This window comes from Rhinolophus sinicus, linkage group LG18 (assembly GCF_036562045.2).
Source record: "Rhinolophus sinicus isolate RSC01 linkage group LG18, ASM3656204v1, whole genome shotgun sequence".
In the NCBI taxonomy this organism is placed as follows: Eukaryota; Metazoa; Chordata; class Mammalia; order Chiroptera; family Rhinolophidae; genus Rhinolophus; species Rhinolophus sinicus.
The window spans coordinates 13,128,269-13,145,884 of record NC_133767.1 but is presented as its reverse complement, the minus strand read 5'-3'; the positions used below and the strand labels follow the sequence as shown (position 1 = coordinate 13,145,884).

Here is a 17,616-nt window from a genome sequence, read left to right as displayed (position 1 = left end):
AGCAGCTTCTCTGGTTTAGAAATGGCAGGGTGCAGAGGGCACATCAGTGAACGACAATCAGGTCCTTATCCAGGCGATGTCTGCAGTCTCGTGGACTTGAGCTCAGTGAATCCTCATAATACTGTGAGGCAGAAGTGGTCATGCGGGGCTCCTGGCCCTTGACTACCACGCAGCCTCTCCGGCTCTGCCTGGCACAGGAGGACCCAGCAATGATCCTGGCACTCTGACCTCCTCTGCCTCATTCCCTGAGTGACCCACGCAGTTGGGACCACCTCCTGGTTCTTTTAAGTGGCAGTTTTAATTGGCACATTGGGACCAAGGGAAGCTTCAAGAGCAGCTAAGGTCCCCAAAACAGAGTACTCTGCAGGCCAAGTCATGTGCTGGCCGTTGCCTGGGAAACCTGAGTTCCCTGGAGAATGCCCAAGAGCAAGCTCCGCATTTCCCCAGATTATCTGTGCTCCTTCCCCAGCGCGGATGTGGGCTCGGACAGCAGATTGTAACTATTTCTCTAACACACTTGGGCTCATTTGCATTTGTTTCTAACACATTTCCATACATGCACCCTACATTCTGTTCAGAACACATGGCACAGAGCTATAGTTTTTTTTCAAGGCCATTTCTCTTCACAAGATAAATCATTTCTAAACCAACAGCTGTCCTTTTTCATAACTGTCAAGGGAGGGAGCAGGGAAGCCTCTTTTCTGAGAAAAGAGGAGGAAACATCAGAAAAGCCCTGGCTTTAACTGTTTAGTCTGCTGAGCATGACTTTTTAGCAAGCTGTCCTGCGACCAGAACTACCTCTTGCTCCCCACACTCAAGGTGAATATGGCAGACAGGAACGTGCAGTAAGAGCAGTAGGAGCAAACGCGGCTCACTGAGGCACTTCCCAAGTTCCAGGCTCTTTGCCTGTATCACTTCATTTAGTCCTCAGCAGCATGCATGAAGCTGACACTATGATTAACCTCATTCTACACAGGAGGAAACTGAGGCAGACAAGAGAAGGGACTTGCCCGAGTCACACAATTAGAAAATGGCAGGGAGATTGGGTGGTCAGTTAGCTCAGTTGGTTAGAGCGTGGTGCTAATAACACCAAGGTTGTCAGTTTGATCTCCACATGGGCCACTGTGAGCTGCGCCCTCCTTAAAAAAAAAGGAGGGGGGCCGGCCCGGTGGCTCAGGTGGTTGGAGCTCCGTGCTCCTAACTCCGAAGGCTGCCGATTCGATTCCCACATGGGCCAGTGGGCTCTCAACCACAAGGTTGCCAGTTCAATTCCTCGACTCCCACAAGGGATGTTGGGCAGCGCCCCCTGCAACTAGCAACGGCAACTGGACCTGGAGCTGAACTGAGCCCTCAACAACTAAGATTGAAAGGACAACAACTTGACTGGAGAAAAGTCCTGGAAATACACACTGTTCCCCAATAAAGTCCTGTTCCCCTTCCCCAATAAAATCTTTAAAAAAAAAAAAAAAAAAAAAAAAAACAGCAGGGAGAGTTTAAGGCCAGGTAGCAGAGCCCTCAACCCTAACCATGCATGTGACATCGCCAAGTGAACATGAATTGCCTGCAATGTAGGCAGAAGTCACCCTCGCTACTACATGCCACTGACAGGCCAGCCCATCACCACTTAAGGTAATGGATTAGGCACAGGTGTGAATACTTCCAAATAGGTGATTTCTGCTAACCAAATACTAGAGAAAAAGAGGAGCAAAATATTAGAGGAAATAGAAGCAGTAATTGTTACAGAAAAAGAACAGCAACCCCGAAGCAATAAGAACAGGAAGCAGACAGACTGAGAATACTGAGGATACTAGAGGCAAAACAACAAACAAACAAAACAAAAACCTGTCAAAATCAGGCACAAGATCTCAAGAGTCATGAAATGGAGAATCATAGAACCCTTCTCAGATTCCTGAGTCCTAAATGGCTACTGCATTTAATAACTGAGGCCAATAAGGCAAGAAGATTGTTAGGGAAACATCCCATCAGAAAGTCAGAAAAAGAAAGTATTTGATATTTTGGGAAATTTCATTTATGTCCAATACTATAAATTTCATTTATGTCCAATATCTGACGCTGACAATTAAACGATGTTGGACTTATCTTCCCATTTCAATTCATAACTAGAGACTTTATTCAGATTTCCCAGTTTCCCCCGTGACGTCCTATTTCTGTTCCGGGATCTCATGTTCCAATTACTTGTTGTATTTCCTTCGTCTCCTTCTGTCTGTGGCAGGTCCTCAGTCTTTCCTTGTCTTCAATGACCTTGTCACTTTTGAAGTATCCTGGTTAGGTATTTTGCGGACTGCCTTGAATTTGGATTTATCTGATGCTTTGCATGAGTTGACTGAGGTTTAGAATTTGGGGAAGAACCCCACAGAGGTGATGTGCCCTTCTCAGCACCTCACATCAGGGGATACACGATACCATTAGTCTTATAAACCATGATACTACATAATCTGGTGAAGGTGGGGCCTGCGAGATTTTCCAGCAATTAATTTCACGAACTCATCCTAGAAAAAGTGTTACATACCTCATTGCTAACTATCACTACGGTCACCTTCAAAATACTCCCCTTGGGAAGCTATGTACCAATGCCAGCGCCTAATCCACCCTTCAAAGCAATGTTGGAACTCTTTTTCTGGAATGGCCATCAGAGCTGTCATTGTATTACCCTTATGTCCTGAATGTCATCAAAATGTCTTCCTTTCAATATTTTCTTTATCTTCAGATAAAGAAAGAAGTCATTGGGGGCCAGATCAGGTGAGTAGGGAGGATGTTCCAATACAGTTATTTGTTTGCTGGCTAAAAACTCCCTCACAGGCAGTGCCGTGTGAGCTGGTGCATTGTCCTGATGCAAGAGCCATGAACTGTTGGTGAAAAGTTCAGGTGGTTTTTGTCTCACTTTTTCACGCAGCATTTTCAGCACTTCCACATAGTAAACTTGGTTAACTGTTGGTCCAGTTGTTACAAATTCATAATGAATACTCCTTCTGATATCAAAAAAGGTGAGCAACATCATTGCAACAAGTTCGCAAACTTAATTGTCAGACCTGGTATTATTCTTCCCTTTATAATGAATAAATATCTGATAGGGGAGACATACTTGGAGGCTATGCAAACATCCTGTTTCTCCTTAAACTTATACCCACAAATTTTAGAATTCATTGATGGATCTTGCCTGAAGCGACATTGCTGTGATGTTCTAAATGGTGAGTCTCTTTGCCTCATTCCTTCTAGATCTATTAGCTGAAATTCTGTAAGGAAGACATGTCAATTTATATGTGATATGCTGTCTCTTAATTGAAGGAAACACATACACAATTTAAAATACAGGTAAAACTTGAAAAGTCCTTTTTTAAAAAACTTACTTTATAGCTACATTTCAGAGCCAGCAGCCACATTACTATTTATCTATTTTTATAACAGTTTTACTGAGATATAATTAACATACCATACAATTCACTGATCAAAGTATATAATTCAATGGTTTTAAGTATATTCACAGAATTCTACAATCATCACCACTATCAATTTAGAACACCATTTATAATAAATACTTAATTTCTGAACTGTATATGTGTGTATATGTATATATACATATATGTGTATACATATGTGTGTGTGTGTGTGTGTGTGTGTGTGTGTGTGTGTGTATATATATAGAGAGAGAAAGATATCTACTACCTTTTCCATTTCTATAATGAATTGAAATTAAAAGCAGGGGCCTTCTGCTTCCTCAAACTGAGCCAACTGAGTCTATTCATAATGATTTTACATTCAAATAACAAGAAGATAATAAAAGAAATGATCATTTATTTAGAGTCATTAAAAAAGTCACAGCAACTGTCACAGAAGGAGGGTCCCTAGGGCTAGTGACCTTAGAAGGAAAGTAGAAGCCTTTTGAAAACAGGATAGGTCCTCTCTGAATTGCCCCATGGGGCAAATCCACACCACTAGCTTCATCATGGGCTGTAAACATGTAGAAACACCCGGCGAGCACGCAGCCCCGGGGTTCTGAATACAGATGAAGGTAAACTCACAGAGACAGCCATGCAGGTGCATTTCCAGTGATGTCTTTCAGAGATGAACTAAGATGCTGTCACAGCTTACACAGTTCACTTATTAGGACTGATGCGATTAAAAACCATCCACATCTTTAGATTTCATTTCTTTGTTCTTCACAAAGACATTAGAGCAGCTATTGTTATTCGCATGTGTAGTCTTGACCCATCCATCACCAGCAGCTTCATGACAAACGAGAGCAGACCTCTGCTGCAGACCTGAGGTCCCACTAAACAGGCCAAGTGCCCATGCTCCGATGTCACATTTGTGTCGTGGTGACATCCCCCACAGGAACAACCAATGGCAATAACCAAAGAACCTCCCTCAAGTCAGAACGAGCGGAGAAGGCGAGATCTTCCCAAAACAGTCAAGGACTCCTGTGGGCAAATCAACAGTACCTCTGTCTCCTCCTGCCCTTCTTTCCTCCCACCATGTCCCTGTCCATCTCTGCGTGCCAGCCAGTGAACCAGTGTCCTGGTGTTTACTGTCTACTACGAACGTAGCATTTGTGGGCATTACGTCAGTTCACCTTTACAACACCCTGAGAGACCGCCTCATCATCACCGTTTCACTGAGGAGTTAGGTGACTTGCTCCAGTCCCAAAGCCAAGGCTTTGCCAAGCATCCTGGATTTTGAGTTCCTGGATTTTGAGTTCCGGCCCGCCCACAGCACTGACGCTGCCTTCCATGGCTGTGACGTTAGAGCCCTGGGCTCCTTCCCAGGCTGCCTTCTTGACTCCTCCTTCCCCCACCCCAAACCATAGGGCTCAGAGAGCTGAGTGCCCTGCCCCGGCCCCCCATTATGCAATGCCAGGGCTTCTGATGAGAAACTCTCACTGCCAGTCACTCAAGAAGCCAAGGCTTGGGTGTGGGCAGCTCTCTGACCTTGACTTCGGGGCCAAAGCCCTTGCCCTTTGACATCACTACTGTTTCTTGGTAGGTTATCCCAGGACTCAGACTGTTACGAAATATTAGGTAAGAATTTTCCAGCTATGAGACAACTTACAGACACACAGGACACACGTGCTAAAAGGCAAAACAAATGCTGCCTAGACACTACCTTAGTCCTATTTAGTTCTATTCAGGCTTCTAAGGTCCATCCTTCTTAGTCTGCCTGTGCAGAGCTCTGTCTTTCTGGGTGTCATTAAAGAATTAAAAACTTAAGTCAAAGGAAAGTTGTAATTATCTAACATATGCCAGGCACCACCCTGGGCACTTGGGAAGTCTGTTATTTAACATATGGGCCTGGCCTGCATTCAAAGAGCTCATAGGAAGGCGCGTCACAAGCATAAGGCAAACACTGAAGACTGCGTTCATTACAGCACTGATATTACAGCGTTATGAGGCAGAGGAGGCAGAGGAAGCTGTAATGAAGCTGATCGTGAAAGGAAAAGCGTTTTTAGGGAAAAGGGAAGCAGAGAGTCCTGCAGGTGAGAGGGACAACAGGACCAAGATATGCATGTACTCATTTCATGAATATTTACTGAACACCTTTTCTCTAATGTCTTGGTTCTTGCTTGAAGCTCCTTCCGCTAGACAAGCACTCCCCCAAACGGCATAGCTTGAAAAAAGAAATCTGTGATCAGAGGCCTGAGAATGCTGCAGAGCACATCCGTTTTTAGAGACCTAAGGACGCACATTAGCGTACCAAAGGCTCTGAGAAGTCCCGCAGTAAAGAAAACGTCAGTGCTGTTTGACCTAGAATTTCCCCAGTGTACTTGACCACAGAACCCTTTTTCTACACTTGACACTCATTTCCATCCTGAGAAACTACTGCTCAAGGGAAAGACCGCTTTACATCAGGGGAAGGGGGAAATGTGAGGTTGGTGTCAAAGCCAGTTGGGAGCTACCTCTAGCTGGATGAGGTGACGGCAGCAACAAAGGAGACTGAAGCCTGCTGACAGGAAGAGTCACCAGACTGAGCAGAATTAGGAGGAGCTAGTCTGATTCTCGCTAACGAGAAGAGCTGGCTGTAGCTCAGACAATATAAGGCAACAAACCAGTGAGGCACTGACAAGGTTAGAGGACAAACCACCCAAGTAACGTGTGAACAAGCAACAGTATTTTGCATTTCTATTATTCTACAATTGTTACTTGAGGGAAGGCCTGAGAAGTTGAGAGAGCGTCTATGTGTGTAACCTTTGAGGCAGACCTCGGTTTTCTGCCTTTCACAGTTGTTGTGCTGCTAGCGCACAACAATTCCCTCAGTCACTCAGTGCGTAGGGTCCACAGGCACCACAGAGCCCTGCTCTCAGCTGATTGTCACCACAGGCACTAGAAGCACAGCAGGCAAGAGTGTGGCAAGGGCTTCCCAACGTGGCAAAGCCTGGAGTGGAGGCCAGGTCTCTTATCTCTTCCTGCTCCTGCCATTCCAACTGCGAAGCCAAGGAGTGCTAACTTTCTGGGACAGCCCTGGTCGCAGATGTCCTGTTATCCTCCCAACGCCATCAAAATATCCCAGAAACTATTCTTCAAGATCCAACTCACGTACCCCTTCTGGAAGGGGCACAAAGGTCCTTTTTTAAATTTTTTGCTCAAATTCCTTTTGGCAAACACGGGTAACTTAACAGATCACAAGATTTTCAGAAAACTTTCAATGATTATTTGGAAAATGTATACAAGGCAATAGAATATACTATATAAATAGTTTTTGTCCATCCAGATTAAAAAAAGTAAAGTCAGCAACTGTGCTCCCTAATGGATAGAAACATACATGCACATAATCTAAAATGGCAGCAAACACAACAAGTCATTTATTTTTGGCATTGGGCTCTATTTCTCTACTTAAATGCAGCTGTTTGAAGCCTGGTAGAAATCATTTCTCCCCAGGTAATGAAACCGTATTTGGAAAGCCATGTTTTTTGTGCCCCTCCCCACAGGATTCTTCCCTGCCAGGCTCAGTGACAGTCAATGCACTGAGAGCTCCTTTCCGGCAGCTGCAAAACCTCAGCCCAGCACAGAGGCTGTCGTGAATGTGCGCCAGCATTAAGGAAATTTCAGGTCTGTCAGCCGTTACGCATGTGCCAGAGCCTGCGGGGAAGACAAGGTCTGATACCTACACCACTGGTCCTCAGCCTAGGGTGATTTTACCCTCCGCAGCCCTCAGGGTACACTGAACGATGTCTGGAGACACTCTTGATTGTCACAATGGGTAGAGGAGGTGCTACTTGCATCCAGTGGGTGGAGGCCAGGGATGCTGATCAACATCCCACAGTGCACCGGGTGGCCCCCACCACAGTTGTCCGGCTCAAAATGTGAATAGTGCCGAGGTTGAGAAATCCTGCACTAAGTTGACAAAGCAAACAATGAAAATGATATATGAGTGCTGTCAATAAACCTGAACGCAATAATTACACAAAGCAACGGGATGATAGGCACTATGGGTGACACAGTGAAATAATCTGGATACCCCAGTTGATTGCCACGTTATGATGCCACTTAAGCTTAAATTCCAGCATAACTAGTTTTCGAATCTGTTACTGAATGTGAATACGAAGGAACGTGCTGGACTAAAGCCATAACAACAGGCCATCATCCTGATCAATACATCACTGTGTTACTTGAAAGCACAAAACAATGAAGTGCATATATCTTAAAACTATTTCTTTAAATAAAAATGCAAATGGCAAATATTTAAACTGTAAAAATAAACAAGAGGTACCAGTAGGAGAACTAAGGCAAATGTGAAACTGAGGAACAGCTCATAAACTAGAGACTTCACATGCCCAAGGTCCATCACGCTAATTCCTTGGTAGGCTATTAAGATACAAAGCGGTACTTCTGGATAGCCACCAGATCTCTGTTCCTACAATGAAATACTGCAGTGTTCTTGGCAAGACTGCACTCTTTCAGTAAGCTGCATCATAAGTTTTACCCACACCAACAAAATTTAACATAATCATAAAACTATTTATTATAGGAGACGTAGGAATACTTGAGAAAGTGGTCTCTGAAATAAGTCACCAACTAGCACTCTGGCAAGACGTGAGGAGAATCACCTTTACTATCATTTATGATTAGGTTTTAGAAATTCCAAGACATCATGTCTCAGGAAAAAAAAACAACTCAAGTGAGAAGCATTGTTATGTAGGACAGAAAGAAAATGGAGGTGCAGAATGTCGAAAGAAGCAAAGATTAAAAATGTAAAATGCTGCTATCTTTACACTACATTAAAAAATAATAAAAACCAAATTGAAGGGCATTCCAAATCCGCCACAGACCCGAAGGCTGTTTATTATTTCACATGTTCTACTGCAGGATTAATATAAAGTTTTAGAAGTAGGAAAAAAAAAAAAACTAACCTTAAGGTTATCAAAGGTTTTGACAGTCTGCGCCAAGTCACTGACACTCCCTGGCGATGCTGTCCCCTGTCCCCTAGGGCCTGAGGACACCCGGGAGCCGTCAATGACCTCAAAGCCAGAAAGCAAGGCCTCTGAACAGGTGCAATGAGACTCCTTCGCTCTCTGACCCGCTATCAGGTATGTCTTCAAACCTATGGATAAAAATTACAGTCAGCACAGGTTGAAACCACCGTTGGTTGAAATGCAGCTCCATCTTGTTCTTGGTGCAGCACATGTTCCTGAAAAGTTGAGAGTAAAGTGAAAATGTGAATATATCATATTTTACTATGGACTTCCATCTTTTCAGAGACACATTGCCTCAAGGAAAATGTACGCCTCCAAGACACACATTACATTTTCTCTAAATAATGGCTACATGTTTTACCTTTGGGGGCTGAAATGAACATTAAAAAGTTTCTCCTTGAAAGGGTCACACTGACTTCTTTTTGATGGCAGCAGAGCCGACTGATGGTGGGTCCTATACATTTCTTGGGTTTATTTTGATCTGTCAATACCAGTCACTGACATGTATAACAGATGCTGGGTGATGTAGAGTATGGACCATTTTACCTATGTCAGAGAAGGCAAAACTACCGTGAAAAGTGAAACCATTATATCACCAACAGGGGTAATTAAAACCTCCCTTGATTCAGATTTATCAAGTATCTACTTTCTGTTGTATCAAATATTCACAGCAAAAACATTCAGCTTTTGTCCAGCTCTAGTCTACGTGAATTTTATTCTTTCACAAAACCTTCATAAAAAAAAAAAAAAAAAGTTGGGGCTGGCCCGGTGGCTCAGGTGGTTGGAGCTCCAGGCTCCTAACTGAAGGCTGCTGGTTTGATTCCCACATGGGCCAGTGGGCTCTCAACCACACGGTTGCCGGTTCAACTCCTCGACTCCCGCAAGGGATGGTGGGCTCTGCCACCTGCAACTAAGATTGAACACGGCACCTTGAGCTGAGCTGCCTCCTGGATGGCTCAGTTAGTTGGAGCACGTCCTCTCAACCACAAGGTGGCTGGTTCGACTCACACAAGGGATGGTGGGCTGTGCACCCTGCAACTGGCAGTGGTGGCTGGACCTGGAGCTGAGCTGTGCCCTCCACAACTAAGACTGAAAGGACAACAACTTGAAGCTGAATGGCACCCTCCACAACTAAGATTGAAGGGACAACCTGACTTGGAAAAGGGTCCTGGAAGTACACACTGTTCTCCAATGGAGTCCTGTTCCCCTTCCCCAATAAAATCTTAAAAGAAAAAAAAAAAGTTGGTTAAATGGACAATTAACCTCCATCTTTATGATTTTCATTAAAGGCTATAAAAACACACAACTGTATTCTACACTGTTAAGTAGCTGTAACAGGTGGGTAGGTCCCTGCTCTAGGTATTCAGAAGAATTATCACTGGGAAAATAATGAGGAGCAGCTTTTCCAGACAGAACTCAAGGAATTTCTGAAAAAGAAGTAGACATTATTCAAAGAAATTCACTGTTAATCCTTACTGGAATTTAACCAAACTACAAATGTACTGAAGGGGGGTAATGATGTAATTTATTCAATAAACATTTATTTCAGGCCTGGTGTATGCTATACATGGAGAATATAATAAAGGACAAAACAAGGTCCCTCTCTTAGAGAGTTTAAGCTCCAGCAGAAGGTGGTAATGAAATGCCATCATGGGAGAGCTAGTCACGATGGTGGAGTAGGTAAACGCTGTGCTTACCACTTTGCATGACCATATCAAAATTACAACTAAACTACAGAATAGCCATTCTTGAGAATAGCCTAAATTCTAGCTGAACCAAAGCCCTACAACTAAGGACATGCAGAACAAGCCACCTCAAGACTGGTAGGAAGGGCAGAGATGTGGAACAGGCTGGTCCCACATCTACGTGTGACCATTAAAAATCGGGAAGGATAACTTGGCTGCAGAGGACCCCACCACCAGGAGTGAGGGGTGCCAGCCCTACACCATGCTTCCCAGCCCAGGGTCTCATTGGTGGGGAGAGAAGTCCCCACAACTTTTAGCTGTGAAAACCAGTGGAAACTGTGGCTGAGTGAGATGAGAGCAGCTGCACTCTCAGGCACTGCTCTTAAAGGGCCCGTGCATGGACTTACTTGCTGATGGACTCATTCACTCTGAGCTCCAGCACTAGGGCAGTAGCCCAAAAGGTGCCAGGGACATACAGGGAGGAACTGAGTTGTCTGGCTCCAGGGGGAGGGCTAGAGGGGCAGCTTTCTCCCAGATGGAGGAACTGGCAGAAGCCAGTTTCTTTGTTGAGCTCTCCCACTCCAGGTGTGCAGACGCAGGTGGCTGCCATATCTGAATCCCTGTCAACCTGAATCCTTTGCTCTGATTCCCTGAGACCCCACCCCACCCAACTTTCAGGCCCACCCGAGCAGCTTCCAGTGGCTTTTCCATATGAACGGCTTGTTTTGGTTCATGCTGTGGACTTTCCTAAAATTTTTCAGAGGTTCACAAAACCCAAACAAGCAGCATCTGGCTTCGTCATGTCCTGTATCTCTTTCTGAGCAGCCCTAAGCCTGGCACTAGTGACAGTCAGCCTCAGTTCGTGACTTGGCCTCTCAAAGCACTTCCAAGCCTGGGGCAGGCAGCAGTCATCTGCAGATTGCTTTGTAGCTCATGCCAGGTGGCCCCAGGCAGGACACAGGCTGTGGCTGAACTTTGCCTGTGGTGGGGCCCCTCCCAGGAGGCCTCAGGGCTAGCACGCCCAGCGGCCAGCTTCAGACCCAGCCAAAGCATTACCTGGCCACCTCTAAGGACGACACAAACAAAGGGCAGACTGCGAAGGCACCAGAACCCTGCTGAAGTAAATCCTGCTCTGTAGGGTCAGTCCCTGCACCACAGCTCCTCCACTGTAGTCATGGCCGGTCCGCACAACCAATCAGCCCAAGGGTCAATCCCTCCCATTGATGTGCAAACAGCAACCAAAGCTCAAGTACAATGGGAGGGCACACACAACCCACACAAGGGACACACCTGGAACATCTGGCTCTTTTGACCAGGGAGACCGAGCCATTGGGCCCCACAGGACACCTACTACATAAGGCCATGCTACTAAGACCAGGAGACATAGCAGCCCTACCTAATACATAGAAACTAACACAGGGAGGCAGCCAAAACGGGGAGACAAAGAAACATGTCCCAAATAAAAGAACAGAACAAAGCTCCAGAAAAAGAACCAAGCAAAACAGAGACAAGCAATCTACCAGATGCAGAGCTTGAAACACTGGCTATAAGGATGCTCAATGATCTCAGGGAGAACTTCAACAAAGAAATAGGAAACATAAAAATGGAGATAGAAAACATAAAAAAAGAACCAGTCAGAATACAATTTAACTGTAATGAAGAATACATTAGAGAGAATCAACAGATTAGAAAAGGCAGAGGATCAAATCAGTGATTTAGAGGATAAGGTAGCAGAAAACATCCAATCAAAACAGCCAAAAAACAATCCAAAAAAATGAGGATAGTTTAAGGAGGCACTGGGACAACATCAAGCATGTACCAACATTCGCATCATAGGGATATCAGAAGGAGAAGAGAGAGAATAAGGAATTGAAAAGCTATTTGATGACAGAAAACTTCCCTAACCTAGTGAAGGAAATAGACATACAAGCCCTTGTATGTAATAGGCATAAAAGGGCAGAGTCCCAAACAAGATGAATCCAAAGAGGCCTACACCAAGACATATTATAATTAAAATCCCAAGGTTAAGACAAAGAGAGAATCTCAAAAGCAGCAAGAGAGAAAAGCAGTTAGTTACCTACAAGTGAACTCCCATAAGACTGTCAGTAGATTTCTCAACAGAAACTTTGCAGGCCAGAAGGGACTGGCATGAAATATTCAAAGTGATGAAAAGCAATGACCTACAATCAAGATGACTCTACCCAGCAAAGCTGTCAATTAAAATCAAAGGACAGATAAAGATCTTCCCAGACAAGAAAAAGCTAAAGGAGTTCATCACCATTAAACCAATATTATAAGGAATCTTAGAGGGACTTAAGACACAAAAAAGATAAAAAGTATAAATAATAAAATTACAATAACTACATATCTATCAATAATTCTTTCAATGTAAATGGATTAAGTGCTCCAATCAAAAGATAGGGTGGCTGAATAGATAAAAAAATAAGACCCTCACATATGGTGCCTACAAGAGACTCACTTCAGATCGAAAGACACACAGACTAAAAGTAAACAGATTGGAAAGATATTTAATGAAAATGAAAACAAGTAAACAAAACGGGAAAGCAATACTTACACTAGACAAAATAAATTTTAAAACAAAGGCTATAACAAGAGACAAAGAAGGACCCAGTAATCCCACTTCAGGGTATTTATGTGAAGAAACCCAAAATGCTACTTTGAGGGGATGTGAGCATCATCCATATGTTCATTGCAGCATTGTTTACAATGGCCAAGATGTAGAGGCAGCCTGGGTGTCCATCGATGGATGAATGGATAAAGAGGAGGTGCTACATATGTATTATACAATGGAATATTGCTCGACCAGAGAACGGAATGGGTTTTTGCCATCTGTGGCAACGTGGATGGACCTGGAGGATACTGTGCTGAGTGGAGTGTCAGACAGAGAAAGACAGATGCAGTGTGATTTTGCTTATTTGTGGAATATAAAGAACTAAATAAACAAATAAAACAGAAACAAACGCATAAATATGAGTACAGAAAACATTTTGATGGTTGCCAGATGGGAAGAGGGCCACCAGGTGGGGATGTGAAAAAGGGGATGGAATTAAGCAGTACAAATTGGTAGTTATAACATAGTCATGAGGATGTAAAGCAAAATATAGTCTATATGTTAACTATGTATAATGCCAGGTGGGTACTAGACCAGTCAAGAGGCTCACTTCTTAAGTTATATAAATGTCTAACCACTGTGCTGTACATCTAAAATTAATATGAAATAATACTGAATGTCCGCTATAACTGAAAAATTTAAAAGGAGAGGGAAAGGTGAATGGGGATAAGAGGTTCAAATTTCCAGGTATAAAACAAATAAGTCATGGGGATGTAAAATACAACATAGTGAACATAGTCAGTAATATTGTGATAACATGGTACAGTGTCAGATGGTTGCTGGACTTATCATGGTGATCACTTCTTTAGGTATAAAAATGTTGAATAGGGCCGGCCCAATGGCTCAGGCGGTTGGAGCTCTGTGCTCCTAACTCTGAAGGCTGCCAGTTTGATTCCCACATGGGCCAGTGGGCTCTCAACCACAAGGTTGCCAGTTCAGTCCCTCGAGTCCCGCAAGAGATGGTGGGCTTGGCCCCCTGCAACTAAGATTGAACACGGCACCCTGAGCTGAGCTGCCTACCGGATGGCTCAGTTGGTTGGAGCGCGGGCTCTCAACCACAAGGTTGCCAGTTCGATTCCTCGAGTTCTGCAAGGGATGGTGGGCAGCGCCCCCTGCAACTAAGATTGAACACGGCACCTTGAGCTGAGCTGCCGCTGAGCTCCCGGATGGCTCAGTTGGTTGGAGCGAGTCCTCTCAACCACAAGGTTGCCGGTTCAACTCTTACAAGGGATGGGGGGCTGCGCCCCTTGCGGCTGGCAACGGCAACTGGACCTGGAGCTGAGCTGCACCCTCCACAACTAAGACTGAGAGGGCAACAACTTGAAGCTGAACGGCACCCTCCACAACTAAGATTGAAGGGACAACAACGTGACTTGGAAAAAAAAGTCCTGGAAGTGTGCACTGTGCCCCAATAAAGTCCTGTTCCCCTTCCCCAATAAAATCTTTTAAAAAAAAATTGATATTAAAATAATTAATTAATTAATTAATAAAAAATGTTGAATAACTATGATATACTCCTAAAACTAATAGAATATTGTGTGTTAGCTGTATTTGAATAAAAATCTTTTTGAAAAGACTGTACCTAATAGCAATGGGAGACATTTATTGGATACCAAGTGAATGTATCGAAAAAACTAAGTTGTTTGCCAGTAGGAATATGTTTCTAAAATAAAATCTTACACATAATAATTTTTAAAAAGCCATCATGGAAAGATTCAATCAAGAGGTGATGTGTCTACACTGCTGAACCTGCATAATTTCTTACACTCAGTACATATTTAATAAATGCTTTAAAAATAATTAATCAAATAACCAAAGAACTACTTAATAATCCTTAATCACTTTATAATCACACCACCATTTCATCACTTAATCTTTCTTCATCTCCTCTCTCCTCACAAAAATACTACACGGTGTATCTTTTTAAGTCAACTGTTCTGAGAATTTGGCATGAGTCCTTAAGGCACCTAGGGAATGCTAGAGTATAGTCAAATCCCAGGTGGGAATCAGAAGACTTAGATAAATAATTTTAGATACTAACTGACCCCAAAGAAGATCGTTACATGATCACTCTTAACTAAGGTCCTGAAGTTCCTTTTTTTCTCCAACAAAAACACACATCCCAATTTATGTATAGGACCAACCACAGTTATAACTAATTACATGCATAATCCTGAATTGGATACATGAACTGGAATATAATGGAAAAGTAAAAGCACCTTTGTATGAATTTCTCAGGCTCCTGTCACAGACAACACTGAATTGATTATGTCACTTTGCCTTGGGAGAGTTGAAAAACACAACCTCTGTGAGCTAACCAGAGAAATGTCCTATTTTTGGCCTTTCTTGGAGTCTCCGGGCTGCCACGGTTTATTCCGGGTTGATCAGAGAAGTGCATGGAGAGGCCAGTCCCTGGAGCTGCTCTAATGATCTCTCCCCTGACTCCCCAGTAAGGCAGGTAAGTCACCCAGCAGTGGGTGGGGAGAGGGGCCCGAGGGAGCTCAGGAACACATGCTGCCACTGCAGAGGGCCACCTGGGAGACCAGAAGGAGAAAGATCATTTTTTGATTGCAGAGGGTGAGAAGCTGCCGCTGAAGGGAGAGGTTCTCTGTTATATCTGCAGCTGGCCCTGACCCCAGAATAGCGTTCCCTATGAGATGCCGCTGGCTCTGGGCTCCCCTGGGAGCTGTGGAAGCCAGAGAGAGACCCTGCTTTCAGCCCTCAAACTCAGGTAACTGCCTGTCCCCTCCCTGTGCAGCTCGGGACCTGCAAGAGCCACTGACGGAGGTGTGACTGCCAAAGCAGAGACCAAGCTGAGCCAGCACATCTGAAGGACCACAGCCTGAGTCCTACCAGGACATGCGTGACGCTGAAGCCAGCGCTTCCAAGCAGGAGCACGCCCTCCTCCGGGAGGGCGAAGCAACAACGCCAGCTCTGCAGTCACAAGCTCTGACATGGCCTTGGGGCGCACACTCCTGAGGTTTATTGCTGCTGCCATGAACAATGACAACTGAGGCCCTGTGCATTCATCACTTATTAAGCACTTCCTGTTTACCATGCACTGTAGTGGGTGCTGAGAGGACAGGCGTGAACATGTCAGCCACGACCCTACCTGTCTGGGGCCATCACCTGAAGAGGGATCTAGACAGCAGGCCGGTGTGACCACAGTCCCGGGATGAGGTAGTGAGGGTGCTCTGGGAAGTGCAGAGGGTGGTGCCCGGCAAAGCCTCGGGGGGTTAGGGAAGGCCTCCTGGATGAAGTGCCCTCCAAACTAAGGACTAAAGACGAAGAGAGGGCCCAGTGAAAGGCAGCAGGGCCAGGGGCTGGGGCAGCCATCATCAGGCCGTGAGCACTACTAAAACAATCCACGAACAGGCCCTCCAGAAGGAAGCCTTTGGCATGCAAATGAGTTTAGTGTGGTCGCAACAGAGAATGTGTGTGTGGGGGGGGGGGGCTGGCCAGAGATGAACGGGGGCTGTGCAAGCACAATGTAGACCAGCTCCAGGCGTCTTCATGCTGCGGACAGTGATGGGGATGGTGGGGTAAGTGGTGTGTTGGCACAAGGCTCAGGAAAGGCCCTGGAGCTGTGCAACTGCCAGCTACAGTGGGTGGGAAGGGAGTTAGGGGAAACGGGAGGCGGGAAGGAATGGTGGGAAGGGGAACCTGCTCTCCCCCGATGTGGTGGCAATAGCGATGCTTCCACGCCAGGCCGTGGGCAGATGGGTAAGGGCACGGTTTCTGCAGAGCAGCTGATTCAGGCTCCACCCTGCTCACTGCAGGTCCTGTATAAAGTGCCCTAGCGCTCTGCATCTGGGTTTCCTCATTGTGAAGTAAGGCTAACAACAGGGCTCACGCCACAAATCTGACGTGAGCATTAAACAATTAACACTCATGAAGGCTTTACAACAATGGCTGGCACATGTGAAAACTCAGCGACACCACTCACTATTATCAATGTGGATGCCTGACCTGCTTGTCACTGGAGTCTTTTTCATGCTCCTTCTATGTTTAAAAGCATTTGCCAAACGGTTAAATCAATAATTGCTCCGAGTTTGTTTCTAACTTGCATTTTTCTTTAGGGAGCCCACAATGACCAACTTGTATTAATAACACACTACCGCTAGTGTTCCCAGGGTCGAATGTACATGTGTCCATAGCAAGCAAAACTGGTGAACAAATTAAGTATCTTTGTATTTATGTTTTGATATGGAAGGCTCAATTTAAAGCGAAAATTTTGCCCAAACTGGAGGGACATCAGCATGATAAAGTAAGGCTGAGCTGCCTGATGTGAAATACCAGGGAAATATATCAGGACTGGGGTGACTGAGCTCCATCCAGGCTTGTCAAGTGTAAGTCAAGAGAGTTTATAAGAGATAAGGATTTAATGAGTAACCACACACATGGACCCCGGGGTCCAAGTTCATTAGAATGACTCTTTAGGAGCAGAAGGTCAAAACATGGCAGCTAAATGATTTATTTTGTTAAGTAGTGTAAACAGGAGAATGATTAATAAGATTTCTTATATTCTTTCCTGATAATTGATTTTAAACCTCACCAGCACTGATGCCTTTTATCAGCTTAATTTCACAGAGGCTGGGGGCAGAATACACATTTCCTATACTGGGCTCCTAACTGACGGAGGAGCTTGCATGTGGCTGCTCAAGTCCAGGAGAGTGCGTGATTAATAGTCTTAAGGCTTCTTAAGTGTATCATCAATTATCTGAGGACAAAACCTGTGCCTTGCACACAACCGGTGCTTAGTTTTGATGAACTGAGTAGAATCTGAGTGAGTGTCATAGTCTAGTTTGGAAAAGAAAAGACTATTTTGGCCTCCTTTCTATATTGCAGTCTTTTTTCTGCGGGACACTTGCTTT

At 44.7% G+C, this 17,616-nt stretch overlaps 1 protein-coding gene across 5 annotated transcripts in view; it reads right to left on the bottom strand.

Annotated features, from left to right (window-relative positions):
* ADCY9 (adenylate cyclase 9) overlaps positions 1-17,616 on the bottom strand; it is a 163,547-nt gene that overhangs the window by 25,961 nt on the left and 119,970 nt on the right. For all 5 annotated transcript variants that reach the window (XM_074322811.1, XM_074322812.1, XM_019715465.2 and 2 more), the window contains one exon: positions 8,363-8,553. In XM_074322811.1, coding sequence (XP_074178912.1) covers positions 8,363-8,553 — 191 coding nt within the window. The remainder of the gene's footprint in view (positions 1-8,362; positions 8,554-17,616) is intronic.